The sequence below is a fragment of the Bubalus kerabau genome, chromosome 10 (genome assembly GCF_029407905.1).
Source record: "Bubalus kerabau isolate K-KA32 ecotype Philippines breed swamp buffalo chromosome 10, PCC_UOA_SB_1v2, whole genome shotgun sequence".
NCBI classification, from domain to species: domain Eukaryota; kingdom Metazoa; phylum Chordata; class Mammalia; order Artiodactyla; family Bovidae; genus Bubalus; species Bubalus kerabau.
In genome coordinates this window covers 33,773,709-33,791,183 of record NC_073633.1, presented here as the reverse complement: position 1 = coordinate 33,791,183, position 17,475 = coordinate 33,773,709, and the positions used below count along the sequence as shown (strand labels likewise).

The 17,475-nt window shown below is 45.1% G+C and overlaps 1 protein-coding gene across 1 annotated transcript in view; it reads left to right on the top strand.

The window, feature by feature from the left end:
• RYR3 (ryanodine receptor 3) overlaps positions 1-17,475 on the top strand; it is a 461,910-nt gene that overhangs the window by 262,026 nt on the left and 182,409 nt on the right. The window contains exons 31-35 of the mRNA XM_055538999.1: positions 5,149-5,357; positions 6,923-7,098; positions 9,460-9,502; positions 9,806-9,969; positions 13,007-13,172. Of these exons, the coding sequence (XP_055394974.1) occupies positions 5,149-5,357; positions 6,923-7,098; positions 9,460-9,502; positions 9,806-9,969; positions 13,007-13,172 (758 nt within the window). The remainder of the gene's footprint in view (positions 1-5,148; positions 5,358-6,922; positions 7,099-9,459; positions 9,503-9,805; positions 9,970-13,006; positions 13,173-17,475) is intronic.

Sequence of the window (17,475 nt, the reverse complement as noted above, 5' to 3'; positions counted from 1 at the left end):
GGCAGCCATCTCACCACTTCTCCCAATGATCTCAGTTTTTCCGCTACTGGGGAGTGATTGGCTCTTAGTAAATTTCTTCAGTTTGACATGGATTTTAAAAAGGATCCATGGTTGGTGTGGTCTAGAGAACTGGTTTCTTTCCAAGCTCCTGAATTATAAAAAGATGACCTCCTGGGGGTCCCTCTTCCTAATCACACAACCCTATGAGGCCTTGTGATACAAAGTTTATCAGAACCTGGGGTCCTCTGCAGCATTTAAATGAATATGTTCTTGACATTCCTTTCCTCAAACAGGGATTCTATGTACATCTAGGTTCCAAATAATGCCATTTGCAAATTTCCTCCTCAGACCTCTTCAATGACGTCAGCATAATTGCATCTACTAGTTTGCATGTTGGGATGGAGTATTGTTTTTCACCTTTATTTTTCCATCTTGTTACATCTCCTGTCTCATTTGAGCTGGGGGTTATAGTTGAATTGTGTACAAAGTGTGGATCCTTGTGTGTAGGTGACATTGTTCATGGTGATGCCACGTGGCCTTCACAAGTGGCTCTGTCCATCCAGGTAAGACCAAACCAACTCCAGGGAGCCATGTGGCCACTTGTGACAGGCAGCCCTTCTCCTCCTGGGGGCCTGGAGTGCTTTGTGGTCGAAGGTCTCCCGCTGCCTGACCTAGAGGCAAACTAGTCAACTATATGACACGTAGGAAAATCATCCGCCAGTCACCGGAAGTGAGAGTTAGAAAGCAGGCATCTGGGCCTCAGTCCCCACTGCTCACTCTGGACCGCTCCTCTGGCAGTCTTGTTCACATGCTGGCCCTGCATTCACTCCAGGAGACAGTCCTTTGAGCAAGTTACTCAACTTGGTAGGCCTCAGTTTCCTCACTGTAAGACAGTCACAGTAATATATCCATAGAGTGCTAAGCCCAGGGCCTGACACCTAGAGGTACTTGATAAATATTAGCTGGTGTGGTTTATCATCATTGTCCCTCCCTCCTCTGTCTGTCAAGCAGAGTTCCTGAGTTGCATGAAGTTGTAATGTCTCAAGTAAGGAAGTTGTGGAGGAGTGATCCTTAGCTGGAGCCTCTCTACCAGGTGGAGGGAGCTGATCCAGTTTTAAAGTATTCCTCCTCAGGAGAAAATGCTGGTGCCTTTGAGGATGTCGCTTTGTCTCAGTCCTTTCTGGGGTTTTGCTCTTTTGATGCAAGCCTGGGATTTAGGCTCTTGTCTGCCACTGTACAGAGTTGCCCCACTGTGCCCACTTAGCCCCCAAGAGGTCCCTGACACTCCCTCCCGTTGCTTTGACATACCTGACTTTTGCTGCTGCTGAGGAGCCTGTTTTCAGGCAATGTTCAGCTGGCCCCTGTAGAGATGGCTTCTGCCCCAGAGGGCCAGTGCTCTGCTCTGTAATGAGGGCAGCCCTCCGCCCCCAGGACATGACTGCTGTTTAAATCTGGGGTATTCATCCCCTGTAACCTTCCCCCCTTCTCTTGCCCACTGACTGGCAGCTGGTCTGTGACTCAGAGGGACAGCAAAGTACTGTCCCTTCTGCTGATGTCTTAGGAACAATGAGGAGCCCAAGTTCCTTAGAAAAAGGGCTTTGTGCAAATATGACCTTTTTTCCTTTCTGTGTGCATCTTACATTTTCAGAGTGTCTATAATTAGGAAGTCACTGATGTGACCTGAAGTTATTCAGAAGTCCTCATGTTTTGAATCTGCTGCTTACTTATCCTATCATTCATGTTATTGGAGAAGAAAGGGAAAGAGTGGCTTTCTTTTTTTAATTGATTTTATTGAAGTACACTTGATTTACAATATTGTGTTAATTTCTTTTGCACAGCAAAGTGGTTCAGTTTTATATCTATACACACACACACACATATATACATACTATATGTGTATGTATATATATATATATATGTATTTTTAAATTCTTTCCCATTATCATTCATAACAGGATATCAAATATAGTTCCCTGTGTTATACAGTAGGACCTTGTTGTCTATCCATTCTGTATATAATAGTCTGCATTTGCTAACCCCAAGCTTCAAACATCCCTCCTCAACCCATGTCTCCCTTGGCAACCACGTCTGTTCTGTATGTCTATGAATCTGTTTCTGTTTCATAGATAAGTTCATTTATGTCATATTTTAGATTCCATTTATAAGTGATATCCTATGGTATTTGTCTTTCTCTGACTTACTTCACTCAGTATGATAATCTCTAGGTCCATCCATGTTGCTGCAAATGGCAGTATTTCGTCCTTTTATGGCTGAGTAGTATTCCATTGTATATATGTACTGCGTCTTCTTTATCCATTCATTTGTCAATGGACATTTAGGTTGCTTCCAAGTCTTGGCTATTGTCAAGAGTGCTGCTTTGAGTATAGGGGCACAAAAATCTTTCTAAATTATAATTTTGTCCAGATATATGCCTGGATTGGGATTGCTGGATCATATGGAACTCTACTTCTAGTTTTTTGAGAAACCTCCATACTGTTCTCCATAATAGCTGCACCAACTTACATTCCCCACCAACAGTGTCAGAGAGTTCCTTTTTCTCCACTTCCAAGAGACTTTCTTAAGATGTCATGTCTCTGCTCACATCAGGGATGGAATGCTTCAAAATCAGGACTTCCAGATAAAGCTACTCGAGTGGTACTTGTCCAGGTTGGAAAGAAAAGTACTGTCTTGCAAGTGGGGATGTCTTACCACACACAATTCACTCTCCCACTTTCCACTTGTCATCCTCATTTCTCTAAGCCCCTGGCAACCGGGATGATTTCTTTTCCTTCCTTCACATCTCACAGCATAAAGCAGAGCCCTCTGTCCCAGTAGGCTCCCCAAAATTGTGCCAACAAGCAGTCCTTATTCCATATTAGAGTCATATCTTCAAAGCTTCCTTACTTATAAAAATCTCTGTCTATAGAAGGGGGTAGTTTCATCTCTTATAGTCTCAGAGGCTATGAAACATAGTGTCAGAAGCAAAACAATACTCAGGAAGGTCCATGAATCTGATCGACCAGACCTTCCATCTTCCCGAGGGATGGGGCAACCACCAGTGGTCCTGGGTGGAGGCTCTTTGTACAGACATCACCTGCATTGCTAGGATTGCATTGTAGCTCTCTTACTTAGAAATAGTATTAAACAGTATCACATAGTATCTTAAATAAATTCAGTTTCTGAAAACAACCAACTCAGCTTGGGAGGGATTTGTCTTTCACTTATATGACTTATTTACATAGAAACTTTGTGATTTAGGTAATAGTATATACACACTGACTTTAGGAAGAGTGAATTTTGGCCTGGATCTCTATGAGTGACTTACTGTTGAACATAAATTCTCCCAAAATTGACCTTTAAATGTCCCTCATATAAACACTCCTTCCTTAGGAGTGACACGATTTTCTTTATGGGGGTGCTCCAAGCCCTGGTTTAGCCTCCAGCCTCTGAGTCCTTCATCCTTTTCCAAGCAGTCTGCAGCCTCAGCTGCCCTCCAGCTGCCTGCCTCATGTCTTCCCAGGTCTGGGATAATTAGTGCTTTCCCAACTCTGCTGATTTGTTGGTCCACAATTATGATTCATAAATAGCCCACAAACAAGAACACCAAGCGATTTGAACTTCTGCTTTGGGTCTGTTCTGCATGGCAATGCTTTCTTTATTATGATGAGGACACAGAAAAGAGCTTGGAGAGACAGTAACTGTAGGAGCGAACAGTTTTCTACAGCTCCTGCTTGAAAATCTCACTTTCCTACTTAGGAGGGAACTGTAACAGTAGACTTGGAGGATGGGGTTTGTAAGATATATTTTGTAAACAAGCAGTCATAGTGTAGCATCCAGAACTTCTTAGCATACTCTCAAATGACAAGAGCCACTGTACCTCTCATTCACTGGAGAATATGCAGGGACCTAGAGAAATTTGGCAATTTACATCAAGTCATTCTTTGGGCTTCTTGCATTGTTTTATTTGGGGCAAAATCTAAAATCACACAGGGTTTAAGATATGGAAGCACTCTAAGTGCCTATAAACAGATGAATGGTTAAAAGATGATGTGTCTGTATATGTATATACATATGTGTGTATATACCTATATCCACACACGTACACACACACACACGAATATTAGCCATAAAAAAAAGAATGAAATTCTGCTATTTGCAGCACCATGGGTGGATCCAGAGAGTATTATGTTTAATGAAATAAGTCTGACAAAGGCAAATGCTGTATGTTATCACTTATATGTGAAATTAAAAAATAAAACAACTGAATATATATAACAAAGCAGAAAGAGACTCAGTGATACAGAGAACAAACTCGTGATAAACAGTGGGGAGAAGGTAGAGGGAAGGAGCAAGACAGGGGTATGAGATTAAGAGACACAAACTACTGTGTATCAAAGAGATAAACAACAAGAATATACTGTACAGCACAGGGAAATATAGCCATTGTTTTGTAATAACTTCAAATGGAATACAATCTATTTAAATATTGATTCACTATGTTGTATACCTGAAACTAATATAATATTGTAAATCAACTATAACTCAATTTAAAAGAAAGTATATCTCCAGACATAAATAACATAAAATTACCCAGGGCCTAATTGGTGCCTGTGATAAAGAACTTGCCTGCCAATGCAGGAGACATAAGAGATGCGGATTCAATCCCTGGGTTGGGAAGATCCCCTGCAGGAGGGCATGGCAACCCACTCCAGTATTCTTGCTTGGAGAATCCCATGGGCAGAGGAGCCTGGTGGGCTACAGTCCATGGGGTCACAAAGAGTCGGGCATGACTGAAGTGACTTAGCACACAAGTAATATGAGTTTTAACTAAGACATAAATAAAGAATTTCACTTTTTCTCTTACTGGTTTTACTTTTACAGATGACTTTTATTTACATCTTGGCTGGATGATTATTTTTTCTGCCAGTCATTTTGAACCAGACTCGCTTGTCTTTCCCATATACCAAGGGCAGCTGTCAGCTCCACATGGTCTCCTGTTGTTGAGTATATGGGCCAGGAAGAAAGAAAAGGATGCTGTCCTATCTTTTCTACTGGGACTCAAAGCTGTGAGGGAAGCAAGGGTTCTGCTTCCTCCCAGCCTCCCGGGACAGTCCTGCAGGCTGACTGAGCTCTCTCACCACTCTGCAGGCTTTGTGCCCATCTGCTCTCTGGGGCTGTCTCAGATCGGCCGCATGAATCTCGGGATGGACGCCAGCACCTTCAAGTTTTATACCATGTGCGGCCTCCAAGAGGGCTTTGAGCCTTTTGCTGTCAACATGAATCGCGATGTGGCCATGTGGTTCAGCAAACGCCTCCCAACATTTGTCAACGTGCCCAAGGATCATCCGCAGATAGAGGTATGCTACACGTACACATCGTGGGGGACGCTGGCAGGGCAGGGGGACCCAGGCACTGAGCTCCCACTAATGCTCCTGTCACAGCTGGTGCTTGCCCAAGTGCACGCCCTGGCTGTCCCCAGTCACCTCTTTGCCAGACTCCAGAGCTGTCATTACAGACACCTTAGTTGTGGCAGCTGAGTGGCATCTTACAAGGGATAACCAACCACCTTGCAGATCCGTATCCCCAAATCTTTGGGCCACTACATATTCTCCAGATGTTGCTATAGTAGTATTAGAGCAAAATAGTATCTAGAGTCCTTAAATGTCATTTTCCTAAAATAGTTCAATACCTGCACTTAAGATGATATGTCCCGGACATTGTTCTCCTCTGCTCAGGACTTAATGTCTTTTAGGCTGTGTTTAATTCCTGCAGAACCATCTCCAGCTTTTTAGGTGGAGGTGCAATAGTTGATTATGATGCTTGTACCTTGTGTGGGAAGCAGAGACGCAGAGAAGCCAAAGATTGTAAGGATCCTGATTTGGGTTCTGGTTCTACATCTCCTTGCCCTGCGTCGCCCACACACACCACGATTTTTTCATGGTGTCAGGGTGAGATGGGAGCTGATGGGATGTCAGACAGATCAACTCCACTGAAGCGTTAGATTCAAGGGCTCACTTCCACCAGAGTGTAAGTCTCCTTCACTCACCTCCCAATCTGAATTCAGCAAGCATCAGCTCTTCATCTCCCCTTTCCCCCAAACCCTTAAATAGTAGACTTGAATTTCTCCAATTTCTACCTGATAGTTACTTTAGAAAGCTGGCTCGTAAACTTTTTTGGAAGTCATGAGCCCCTTTGACAAACTGAAAATATGCAGACCCCACAAACCTAGGTAAGCATGCTTATGGACCGCAGGGTGGAAACTGGCTCTAGAATGCAGGGAGAAGTGCTCAGATCATAAAAAAATCATCATTGTAAGTCCGCTCACTTTCTCTGCTCCCCATCCCACCCCCGCACATACACTTCAAACATCCAGTTGTGATCTTTCCTCCTCTACTGCACTCCTCCAAGTGCTCATGCCCTGGAGCTGGGAATTTCCTCCTTTGTCAGGAGCCTCTGTTTGACTCAGGCTGCAGGTAAAGGCAGGAAGTCCACCAGGTGGGAGACAGGGTCCTCTGAGGAAACTCTAATGTCACTTCTGGAGTCTTGGGCTTTCTGGCACCTTCTCCCTTAGATATTCTTATGCCTAATGACATGGGAAACCTGTGGAAAGTTTCTTCTTTAGCCACTCCCCACCTTCCTAAAAGGTCAGCATCAGCAAGCACACTGCAACACCCCTGCTGCCTGGCGCCCCTGACCTCGCAGAAAACCCAGCAGTCATGTTTTCAAATCCCTAATCTCCCCAGCCAGAAGTGGGTCTATGATATTTTATTGGGCAGGATCCACATTACGATAAGTGTAACGGTTGGGTTACCACTCATGACAACCTTTGCCTTTCGCAGAAAGCCTTACCTAGGTAGTCAGTGAGGGAAGAGAGGGTGGGCGGGAGTCAGGCTGTGTCAGGTGAGGATGGTGGCATTTCCAGGTCGTGAGGATCGACGGCACCATGGATGCCCCTCCGTGCCTCAAGGTGACCCACAAGACATTCGGCACCCAGAACAGCAGTGCCACCATGATCTACTGCCGCCTGAGCGTGCCCGTCGAGTGCCACTCCTCCTTCAGTCACAGCCCCTGTATGGACAGTGATGCTTTCCAGAAAAGGTGAGGGAGAGGGGGCTCCAGCTCTCAGAGGTGCTCAGCGTGTCTGCTGCAAAACTGACTTTGTCTACTTCTCACTGCACCATGGCACAGCTGGAGCCCGGTCTGTAGGGTTCCCTCTGCTTTCAGTCAGGAAGGAAATAAGGATGTGTGCTCATACGTGTGTGTGCCCATGTGTGTGTGTGTATGCGCACAGTGTATAATTAGGGGGCCAATCAAGCTTAATCACGTCACATCCAGTGGACACGTTTCTGCGCTTCTCAAGTTCTCTGAGTCCCTAGCCTCCTTGCAACCTGTAATTCCTATGTTTTGGAGTAGAAAAGAATGTAAGTGCATGAGAGGATGCAATTGTTGTTGCCATTGTGTGAAATTAGAAGCTTCTGTAGGCAAATTCTACCTTCTTTGCATAACTATGGCCAGTGTCCAACCCAGTAGCTGTGTGATTCATGAGTAATGTGACTTCCTTCTGCCTGATAAGAAATATATTCCTTGCTATCTTTCTTCCCTTTCATGTCTATTTTTAATCGCTGATATAAGGCTGGTGCAGGTTTCCTCAAGAGTTTTACTGTCTACCAAGCTTTAAAGAAACAAAGCTGTTTGAGAGAACAGGATAATGTATCCCAGGGTATCCCTGCCTATATTATTAACATCTCCCCAGCCTCCCCCTTGCCCTACCTTACATCTGGGCTGAGAGACAAGAGTTAGAAGGCATAGTCCTGCCTGCTGGTAGCAGGTTGCTGATGAAAAGTTCCAAGATCAGTTGGGATCACTCATATGTGGGAAACATCCAGCTTCCTAAACTTGTCTTCGTCATTAAAGGTAGATCAATTGCCTGTCAGACTTGTTGGCTTCTTTATAGAGCTGAAGAACTAAAACATGGATTATCTTCCCCACAGGAAACAGATGCAAGAAATACTCTCTCACACAACAACAGTAAGTAAATGTGCTCAATTATGGTTTTAATTATTTGATTCTTTGCCATGCCTGGTAATATGCCCCTTACAGCAAAGATCTGTCTAGAGATCCTCTTTAATTGCCAATTACTCTGCCTTTTAATATCCATCTTAATGCTTCCAGAACATATCTATGGCATCTCTCAAGTGGGGGAAAGAAAAACAGTTATTCAGTGCAAAACAGAACTCTACCTAGAGCATCTAATTGGGCATCATTGTGTATTTGGTGCCTATTTGCCACCAGGGACCCAGCACTGCCTTTCTGATTGAAAGGAACACCAGTTGAGGGGGAAAGGGGGGCTGTTAATTTAATCCTTTTGTTTGCTCTTTTATGTAAACTTCTGTGAATCAACTCTCCCATCTCTCTGAGCAGCGCCAGGAATGATGTTGAAAGCAGTCAAATGAAAAAAAAGGAGCAGGGAGCCAGCCCAGAAGATGCAGGCTGCTTTTGATTCTTTTCTATAAACAGTGGTCAGAAAGCAATGCTTCCTAATTTCTTTCTTCCTTTTGAGCTTTCCTGGTAGTTTAGTGGTAAAGAATCTGCCTCCCAATGCAGGAAATGCAGATCTGATCCCTGGGTCAGGAAGATCCCCTGGAGAAGGAAAAGGCTACTCACTCCCATATTCTTGCCTAGGAAATCCCATGGACAGAGGAGCCTGGTGGGCTACAGGACATGGGGTTGCAAAGAACCAGACACGACTTAGCAACTAAACAACAACAACGCATCTTTCTTTAGCACCTGACCAAAAAAAAACAAAACCAACTCTTTGTAAGAAATGCATGTCACCCCTTCGATAAAGTTACCCTGCAACCCGGTAATCATAGGTTAATTGTCTGGCATAAGATTCTTAACTTGGCGTGTCACACACCTGCTGTGTGCAGAGCACTGCACGGAGCACACCGTGTCACCTTCCCCCTTAATTTCCACTGCAGCCCTGGGAGATGAACAATCTCTTGCACTCCAAGGCACAGAAGACAAATGACTTGTCTAAGGTCACACGATTAATAGCTGCCAGCCCCAGGATTCCAGCACAGGTTGTGTCTGGCTGACTCTTTTCTCTTCCAATCAAAAAATTGGCGATAACAACAAATACGAGGACTTCATTTAGAATAAATGTGTTCAGTTTTATAAAGAAAATGATGACGCAGTCACTTAACTCAGTGCTTCAGTTGCTATTACAATGTAGTGATAAACTTCACAAATTGTTAGTGCCTACCTAAGAATGGCTGTAGTTTTCAGCCCTGCCTGTCACTGAGCCTAATGGCCATATGAAGCACCTTTGGCCACAATGTGGGCTTTTTCTTTTGTAGCCTCCTCCTTAAGACTTAAAAAAAATATATCCCTGGACTTCCCTGCAGAAGTGGCAAGTGGCCTTGTTCTCTGAACCTTGACTGTTCTCTCCGAAGGTAGGCAGTGCCCAGCTCCCCGCAGCAGCCCGAGGAGCCAGAAGAGAGTGAGGGTTCTATGTTGACCGTTGAGTGGCTGCCCCTGATCTCTGCAGCAGCAGCATCTTCTGGGCAGAGGGTGACAGATTAGGTGCCTGATTGTCTAGGTGCTAAAGCACAAGAGAAAGCGGGAAAACAAGGAAGCCAAGTTCTCGCGTCAGCCCTGCCCCTAGGCCAGAGAGCAGGGCACACCTCCAGTACCGAGTGTGCTTTCTAAGAAAAGGGGACAAGTGGGCTGCTGTGTAATGTCTACCTCTCGAGCCCATTGCCCCCAGCTGGGGACACTCACTCCATCTGTGGTCTCTCCTCAGCAGTGCTACTATGCGATCCGCATCTTTGCCGGACAGGACCCCTCCTGCGTGTGGGTCGGATGGGTGACTCCGGATTATCACTTGTACAGTGAAAAGTTTGACCTGAATAAAAACTGTACTGTGACTGTTACTCTGGGGGATGAAAGAGGCCGAGTCCACGAAAGGTAAGAGCACTTCCAAGGGGCAGGTTTGGCCATCAGGTTCCTCCCTCCCTCATCCAGCAGTCTTTTTCCTCTCTCTGTTCACAACTCAAAGAAAGAAACATCCCAACTTCTATTATAAAGAGGGGGAAAAAGCACAGGCTTAAAATCCTTGAGTGAATGAGCTTGGGGTGGGGCGGTGGAGAGGGTATTATGGTAGGAGAAGTTATTATCAGCCAGAATAAAGGGCAGTTTCATTATGTATATAAAACATGACCCAGGAATGGGAAATACAGATGGACAATTGAGAGGTCTAAGCTCCCTCTAAGTCTTTTCTCTGTGATTTCTGGACAAGTCCCAATTTCTGCAACATTAGAAAAAGGCAGAGAAAAATCCTCAGGTGCTTAAGGGAAATCAGTTCCAAAGAAATAAAAAGATGTACCACATCACACACAGCAGCTGATCAACTCAGAACTCCCCATCCTAAAAGTTGGTAATGGCTGAAAGAATAAAAACCATCAAAGAGACATGATGAATTCAGGAATAATTACCGCTGAGTAGAAATTAGGGATCTTAAAGAAAAACATGCCTTAGGTACACGCATATCCTCCCACCAGTCCACTAGAACTGCCATCAGAAAAAAGATCTTTGGCCACCATTGCCCCAGAGATGAACCAGCAGACTTTATTTCCACCTCAGTGAGATTTCCTAGAGTCCTTGCCCATACAGACTTATATAGAAATGTAAGAAGTTGGTCCTCATGCTGACCTTTATCCCTAAAAAGTCAGGATGTTTTGCAATTAATACTCTTTAGATGCTACTTGCTCATCAAAGACTAGGGGCTGAGGTCAGGCAGGATTGCTGTGTCCTGGGAGACCATTGTGGTGGGTAGTTAAGAGGACAGAGGAAGCAAAGAGGACAATGGAAGCAAATTGCCCCCATTTTAAACTGGGTTCCAGTGCTTTCTAGAGGTGTGACTTTGGGCCTGTTACTTAACCACCCTGGGTCTGAACCTCCTCATCTATAAAATGAGAATAATAGTTCTAATCTAACAGAGTGTTATGAGGATTGAGATAAAACATAGATAAGTGCCTGCAACAGTGCCTTGACCCAAGTACTCAATAAACATTGCTCTTATTACCATTACTGAGTGTCCATCATGTTATGAGACCCAGAGGAGATGCTGTAACCAAATGCAACACCTGGTTTGGTTACAAAGAAAAGTATGTGAAAGCCCTTGTCCAGTCCAGACTTCACTCTTCAGCCAAAAGAACAAAAAGCCAGACGGTCTCCTCCCAGCTGGGTCTCTTGCTCCAGTTTTCTGGCTGTGCCACACCAGACTGATAATTTTATTTATCTGAGCCTCAGACCACATTCACTGAGAAAAGTATGTGGCACATTGGCACCTAGAATAAGACGCAGGAAATAGTAGGTGCTTAGTAACTTCACTTCACTTCAATAACTCTTGGTTCTTTGTCTTGTATATTTGGCAAATCTAATACAGTTATATAAAGTTTAAAAATAAAATAAAATTAAAAAAAAAAAAATAAGAAATAAACACGGGATCGATTTTCAGATGCTTTTGGGCATTTCAAACTTGAGCCCTTTAAAATAGGACCAAAGTGTAGCACTTCACAGTCCCATGACTTTCATACATTATTAACTGGATTCTGTAGTCATCCATGTACTTAGTACTCTGATCACTGAAAAGTAGTAGTAACACAGCTGCAGTTTAACCTTAATGAAAATCTAGCAATGGCTATAACTCACTGGAAAGGAGCCATTTGCACTGGCTCTGCCTGAGGGCATTTACACTGCGAAACCAGCCCCACTGGTGCCCTAGAGAAGAGGCAGGCAGAGGAGGTGAAGGCATGCTTACCAAGGGGATTTCTAGTTGTTGCGGAAAGGGACAGACTTCAAGAATCAGAAAGAACCTGGAAGAATTCTAATCAAACTCTTGGCTTTCCAAGGCAAAATCAGATCAACCTTAGGAAGTTTAAAGGGCTGATGTAGTGTCCCATATAGAGTCACTTTCTCCTTTGTGCGTGCTTAGTCCCTCAGGTGTGTCCCACTCTTTGCAACCCCATGGACTATAGCCCGCCAGACTCCTCTGTCCATGGAGAGAATATCAGAATGGGTTGCTATGCCCTCCTCCAGGGAATCTTCCCAACCCAGGGATTGAACCCAGGTCTCCTGCATTGCAGGCAGATTCTTTACCATCTGAGCCACCAGGGAAGTCCTTTAGCCTGAGACAAGTCATTTGATGCAACTTTAAGTTCTCAGGTCCCTCAGATGGACACACCAGGACTGGGCTTGCCCTCAGCCCTCATAAGCGGCTATGGGAACTCATCTACTGCTTCTCGAGAGCCCATCCAGTGGTTGAAATCTTACCATTCAGAAATTGGGCTTTGGGGGTTCAAAATCTTTTGGTTATTATAGTTGGCATTTTCATCAAAATGCCTATGATGGAGTTTTCTTTGTGGGAGTGGTAGCCAGCTAGCTGAAAAAGGTACCCAAGTGCATAGGTGTGGAAGGGTGAGGGTGCGGAAGGCAGGACTCCAAACAGCTGGGAGGGCAGGTAGTACAGGTCAAGAGGCGAGAGGACATCAGAGATTAACTTTATCTACTTTGCAAGTCTTCCGTGGCCCAGGCCTGCCGTCCTAGGGAACGAGGGCCTGCATCTCAAGTGTCCAGTGGCCTTTTGCCCTGGCACTGGGCTAGGACTCAGGACACAGACCTTTTTGTTCCCACTCTTATACCAAACCTCTCTCTAAGTCCACATGCACCTTTAGTTCTCCCCTCTAATATTGTGGTCCCTGATATCTGTTTCAGAAATGCAAACTGACAGTGAGCCAGGAAACAGATTACCTGAATACTCTGTTCTTTGAAGTAGATAGATTGCCACATTCCTAAACTCAGTGAATTCACTTAAGAAAAACAATTATTGGGGGCTGATTGGAAAGCTTCCCTGGAGGCTTTGGGGGCATTTCAGTCCTGAGTCTTGACTGCAAACTGCCCCAGTCCAGGTTATTCTTTGTCTTTTGCTCTCTTTGGCTCCTAGCGTGAAACGCAGCAATTGCTACATGGTCTGGGGTGGGGACATCGTGGCTACATCCCAAAGAGCGAGTCGCAGCAACGTGGACCTGGAGATCGGCTGCCTCGTGGATCTGGCGATGGGAATGTTGTCCTTTTCAGCCAACGGGAGGGAACTTGGCACCTGCTACCAGGTAGGAGTGGCATCGGGGACCATGACAGTGGCATCCCAGGCCTGGGTGCTCAGGGCTCTGCTTCTCAGTCTTCTGTGTGGCTGGCATCTTCACCACAACACATGGAGTTGATGTACCTACATGGTCCAAAGCCATCTAGGAAGACAAACAAGAACAAAGTGACTTCATTTTGTTCAGAGAGGGAAAGATCTTATTTATTGGTTGATTAGAAATGCTGGTCATCTTTCTAGCAGATAAGAAGGCTTTTCTGTGGCATTGGGCTCTGAAAGGCTGTTCATTAATTCCATCAGTATTTCCTGTGCAACTTTCACATTACCTACACTGTATAAGATGCAAAGTCTAAAAGGTCAGCAGAGATACTCCTCACTTTAAGAAACTTCTGTGCTCAAAATATAGACCTATAAAAACTGATTAATTTGCCAGGGAGTATTCCCTTTGCAAAAAAGGTTATTCTCATTCACTATGGCTTCTTTGCAGGGTCCTTAAAAAACTGCATTTATGTAAATAATGTATCTCCCTCTTTCACTGACTATAAACGGACAGAACTCCTTGGGGAAACTATCACCTATATACATGTAGGTTTACCTGTCATTAACCACAAGAAAACTAATCTGCTTTAAGTCGGATTTTTCACCTTTGATGGCCAAGTAAGCTTGGGAAAAGCCACAAATTATATCTTCCTTTGGAAGTTTTGCAGTAAGTGTTAGTACAGGAAAACTTTAAAAAATGGTTCAGAAAGAAACCTAGCCAACCATTTCTTATTTAATCAAGAAAAGCTTTTTTAAAAAAAATTAACAATTAGTAATATTCTATCAGCCCAGAGTTCTACAGAGCATACTATGAGAAAGGCTAAGTTAAGGAATTAAATATCTGTATTAAACCTTCTTGACACTTCAAAGGTAGAATGGAAAGCTTCCTGTATGTATGGATAGAGTATTATCCAAGTTCAGAGAAGGAGTCTGCTTCCATGGAAAGTAGTCAAGAAAAATTTATTACAGAGAAATCTTGATTATGAAACAGAATACTTCCAGGTAGAGAGAGAGAGGTATGTACTTGGTTGAAAGAAGGGCACAAAAGCATAATGGAGATGAAGGCGTAAGCGATGTTTATGTTTGAGGAATGATGGACAGACTAGAATGGGTAATGGTTGGTGGTAACAAATTTGGAAAGGTAGGGAGGAATTAGGAAGCAATGAGGAACTCCAAAAGTGTTCTCAGGACAGCGGCAAACAGTGTTGAGGGGAGCTCAGCCAACTGCTGCTGCTGATGCTGCTAAGTCACTTCAGTCATGTCCGACTCTGCGACCCCATAGACAGCAGCCCACCAGGCTCCTCCGTCCCTTGGATTCTCCAGGCAAGAATACTGGAGTGGGTTGCCATTTCCTTCTCCAATACATGCATGCATGCTAAGTCACTTCAGTCGTGTCCGACTCTATGCCACCCTATGGACAACAGCCCACCAGGCTCCTCTGTCCACAGGATTCTCTAAGCAAGAATACTGGAATGGGCTGCCATGTCCTTCTCCAGCTCAGCCAAATACAGGAGATAAAAAGCTCTGCTGTAAATGGCCCCTGTGTCAATGGCTAAAGCCCCAGATTCCAGAATCAGCCCCAGGTTACAGCCTGCAGGCTGAAAAGCCCCTTGGCAGCTATTTGTCTGGCTTGTGGTTGGAGAGCAGGGGTCTGTAGCTGCCCCAAATCTGAAATGTTAAGTGACTGAAAACACAGGCAGAGCCCTTTCTGAGGGCCAGGGACAGCCTGCCAGTGTGGCGGTCTTCCGCAGGACCTCCTGAATGGGTAGCCCCCTGCACACTACGCTGGAGCTCTTACTCCTCCTGGAAAGAGTGGAATCATCACCACTACCCAGCAGCTGGGACCCCACCAGCTGCTCCCAGAAAGCAGCCTTTGCAAATTCAGACTTTGAAGCAGAAAGTAACATACTGTTCTTCCAGTACTTTCTCATGATTCCACCTTCCCCTCCCCTCTTAAGTCCCCTGAGAGGAGGCTTATATACATTACTACCATCCTTCAGAATCCATTAGCTTTTTTCCATTAACTTTTGAAATGAGTTTGACTAAAGGGTCCTCCCTGAGCTGCTGAGAGTGCCAAGGCATCTAATCACATTTAAGGTCCCTAAATAAATAAATAAAACCCAACCCAGGGCATTTGCAGCAGCAATGACTTGCCTGCTTCAGGAAAGAGCCTATGATGATAAGAAGATGTTACAGCAAAGAGCAGATCCTGTGCCCTTTGTGTCCTGTCTTCCACCGCAGTTCCTGGATGATGTGAAGTTGGTCAGTTTTCTGAGCTGCCTATTGGTATCTGCATCCCAGGGTGGATGGTGTGACTCCATGTGTGTAAATCCTCATGACTCTGCTCAGGGCTTCCAACCAGCTCCCACCCTGGGGTGGGAATGGGGAGGAGGTCAGGGCTCTGAGCAGGAACCCTCCGGAAACTCCCACCCACCCAGCCCCCTTCTCATTCCCGGCGAGACAGTTAACGTGTCCAGCCGTGTGTCTGGTCTCCCAGCCCTGGGATAATTGTTATTCTGCCGTTGTAGCCATTTTCATTTTTCAATTATCTTGAGCAGAGCAGGGTAGCAATATTTATACACTGGCTTTCCATTCAGAAAGGACCAGTAACCAAAATAATAAGAGAAGGATTCTCTCCAAGGTTTCCAGACCTCCCCATTAAATACTGCTACAGAATCTGAAAAGCTTTTTCTGTCTCACTTAATGTAATCATGGGAGAAATGAGAGACAAAATGTATGTTCAAGAGATTGTCCTCAGTTACTGCCATCCCAGCCGTACAGCTCTGCGAGCAGAGGCCAGCTGTAAGATTCAGATTTACGAGAGGGGTTACCTTTCAATTCAGGCTGTTTCCTACGCCCTGACCTTCACACATGATTAGAGATAGAATGTCCATCATTGCAAAGACAAAGCAGATCAGCCAGCGATAAAAAGTGCCTTAAACACAAAGGGAAGAAAGTCCATGGCACTTCGTGGCAGCCTCAAACCTGGACTCGCTGCTTATTCCGTCAGGCTGCAGTACCCACTTCCAGAATATAAGCTCCTTGAGGGCAGGGCTGCCTCCCCTTGCGGGTTCACTCCCGTATCCTAGAACATGAGACTGGTACCTGGCGCCCAGGGAGTGCTTGCTAAGGATTTGTTGTCAAACCGACCAACTTGGCTGGGAAGCCACTAGATTTTAGTTGCTGCCTAACACATTACCACAGAATTAGCAGCTTCAAGCAGCATCCGTTTATCATTTCATGGTTTTGTAGATTTGACTGGGTTCTCTGCCCAGGTCCACACAAGGCCAAAATCAAGGTGTCAGCTGGACTGAGCTGGCTCTGTCCTGAGGCTCTGGGCAGCCTCCCTTGCAAGCTCCTTCATGTTGTCAGCAGGATCCAGTTGTGGTTGTGGGCAGAGGTTCCGAGGTCCCCACTTCCTTGGTGGCTGACCCCTCTCTGCTCCCAGAGGTGCCCACATTCCCTCTCACGTGGTCCCTTCCACCCTTAAAGCCAACAGGGCACACCTGGTTCTTCTCATGCTTTGACTCTGATTTCCCTTCTGCCCCCAGCAAGAGAAAACACTTGTTTTTAAGAATTTGTGCAATTGGATTAGGCCCACAAGGATACTGTCTCTATCTTAAGGTCAGCTTGTTAGTAGCCTTGCTGACAGAATCAGTTTTGCCCCGTGACATCCAGGATCACAGGACTAACGGAAGGGTCAGGAGGGCCATCTAGGATATTCCATTACCACACCATCAGTTGCAGTTTCTTTCCTTATGGACACCCATCAGGTGCTCACACTTGTGTGTTCTTGTTATTTTAGTGATTGAAGAAAAGTTTCCATTGTTCATTGTGGTGGGAATGTACTCTGAGGGTAGAAATAAACCAATCCCAGAGCATCCTACATGCTTTCAAGGACCTCCTCTCTGCGGGGAAGTTTGAGGAGGACCCTGCCATTTGACTGGGTAGCTTATGACATTTGCAGGGATCATTCCTGAGGGACCTAAAAATGTGCCACCTTCTTTAGCCTGTCACTCCCCGTGATGGTACAATTTAGTTCAGCATCAGAAATCTCTGAGTGAGTGCATTTCTCTCTCTTCCACCTGGCTGATTCAGGCAAAGTTTTCTCACCCACCAGACCTCTGCTTGCTTCAAGCTGCAATGACTTGAGAGGCACACATTGTTCTAGAATGTTACCTGTGAGAGTATTTGAGAAATCTGGGGCCAGCCTAAAGATGACTCTTGCTTTGTGACCAAAGTCACACAGCAGCAAATCAGAATTTCCCATTTGT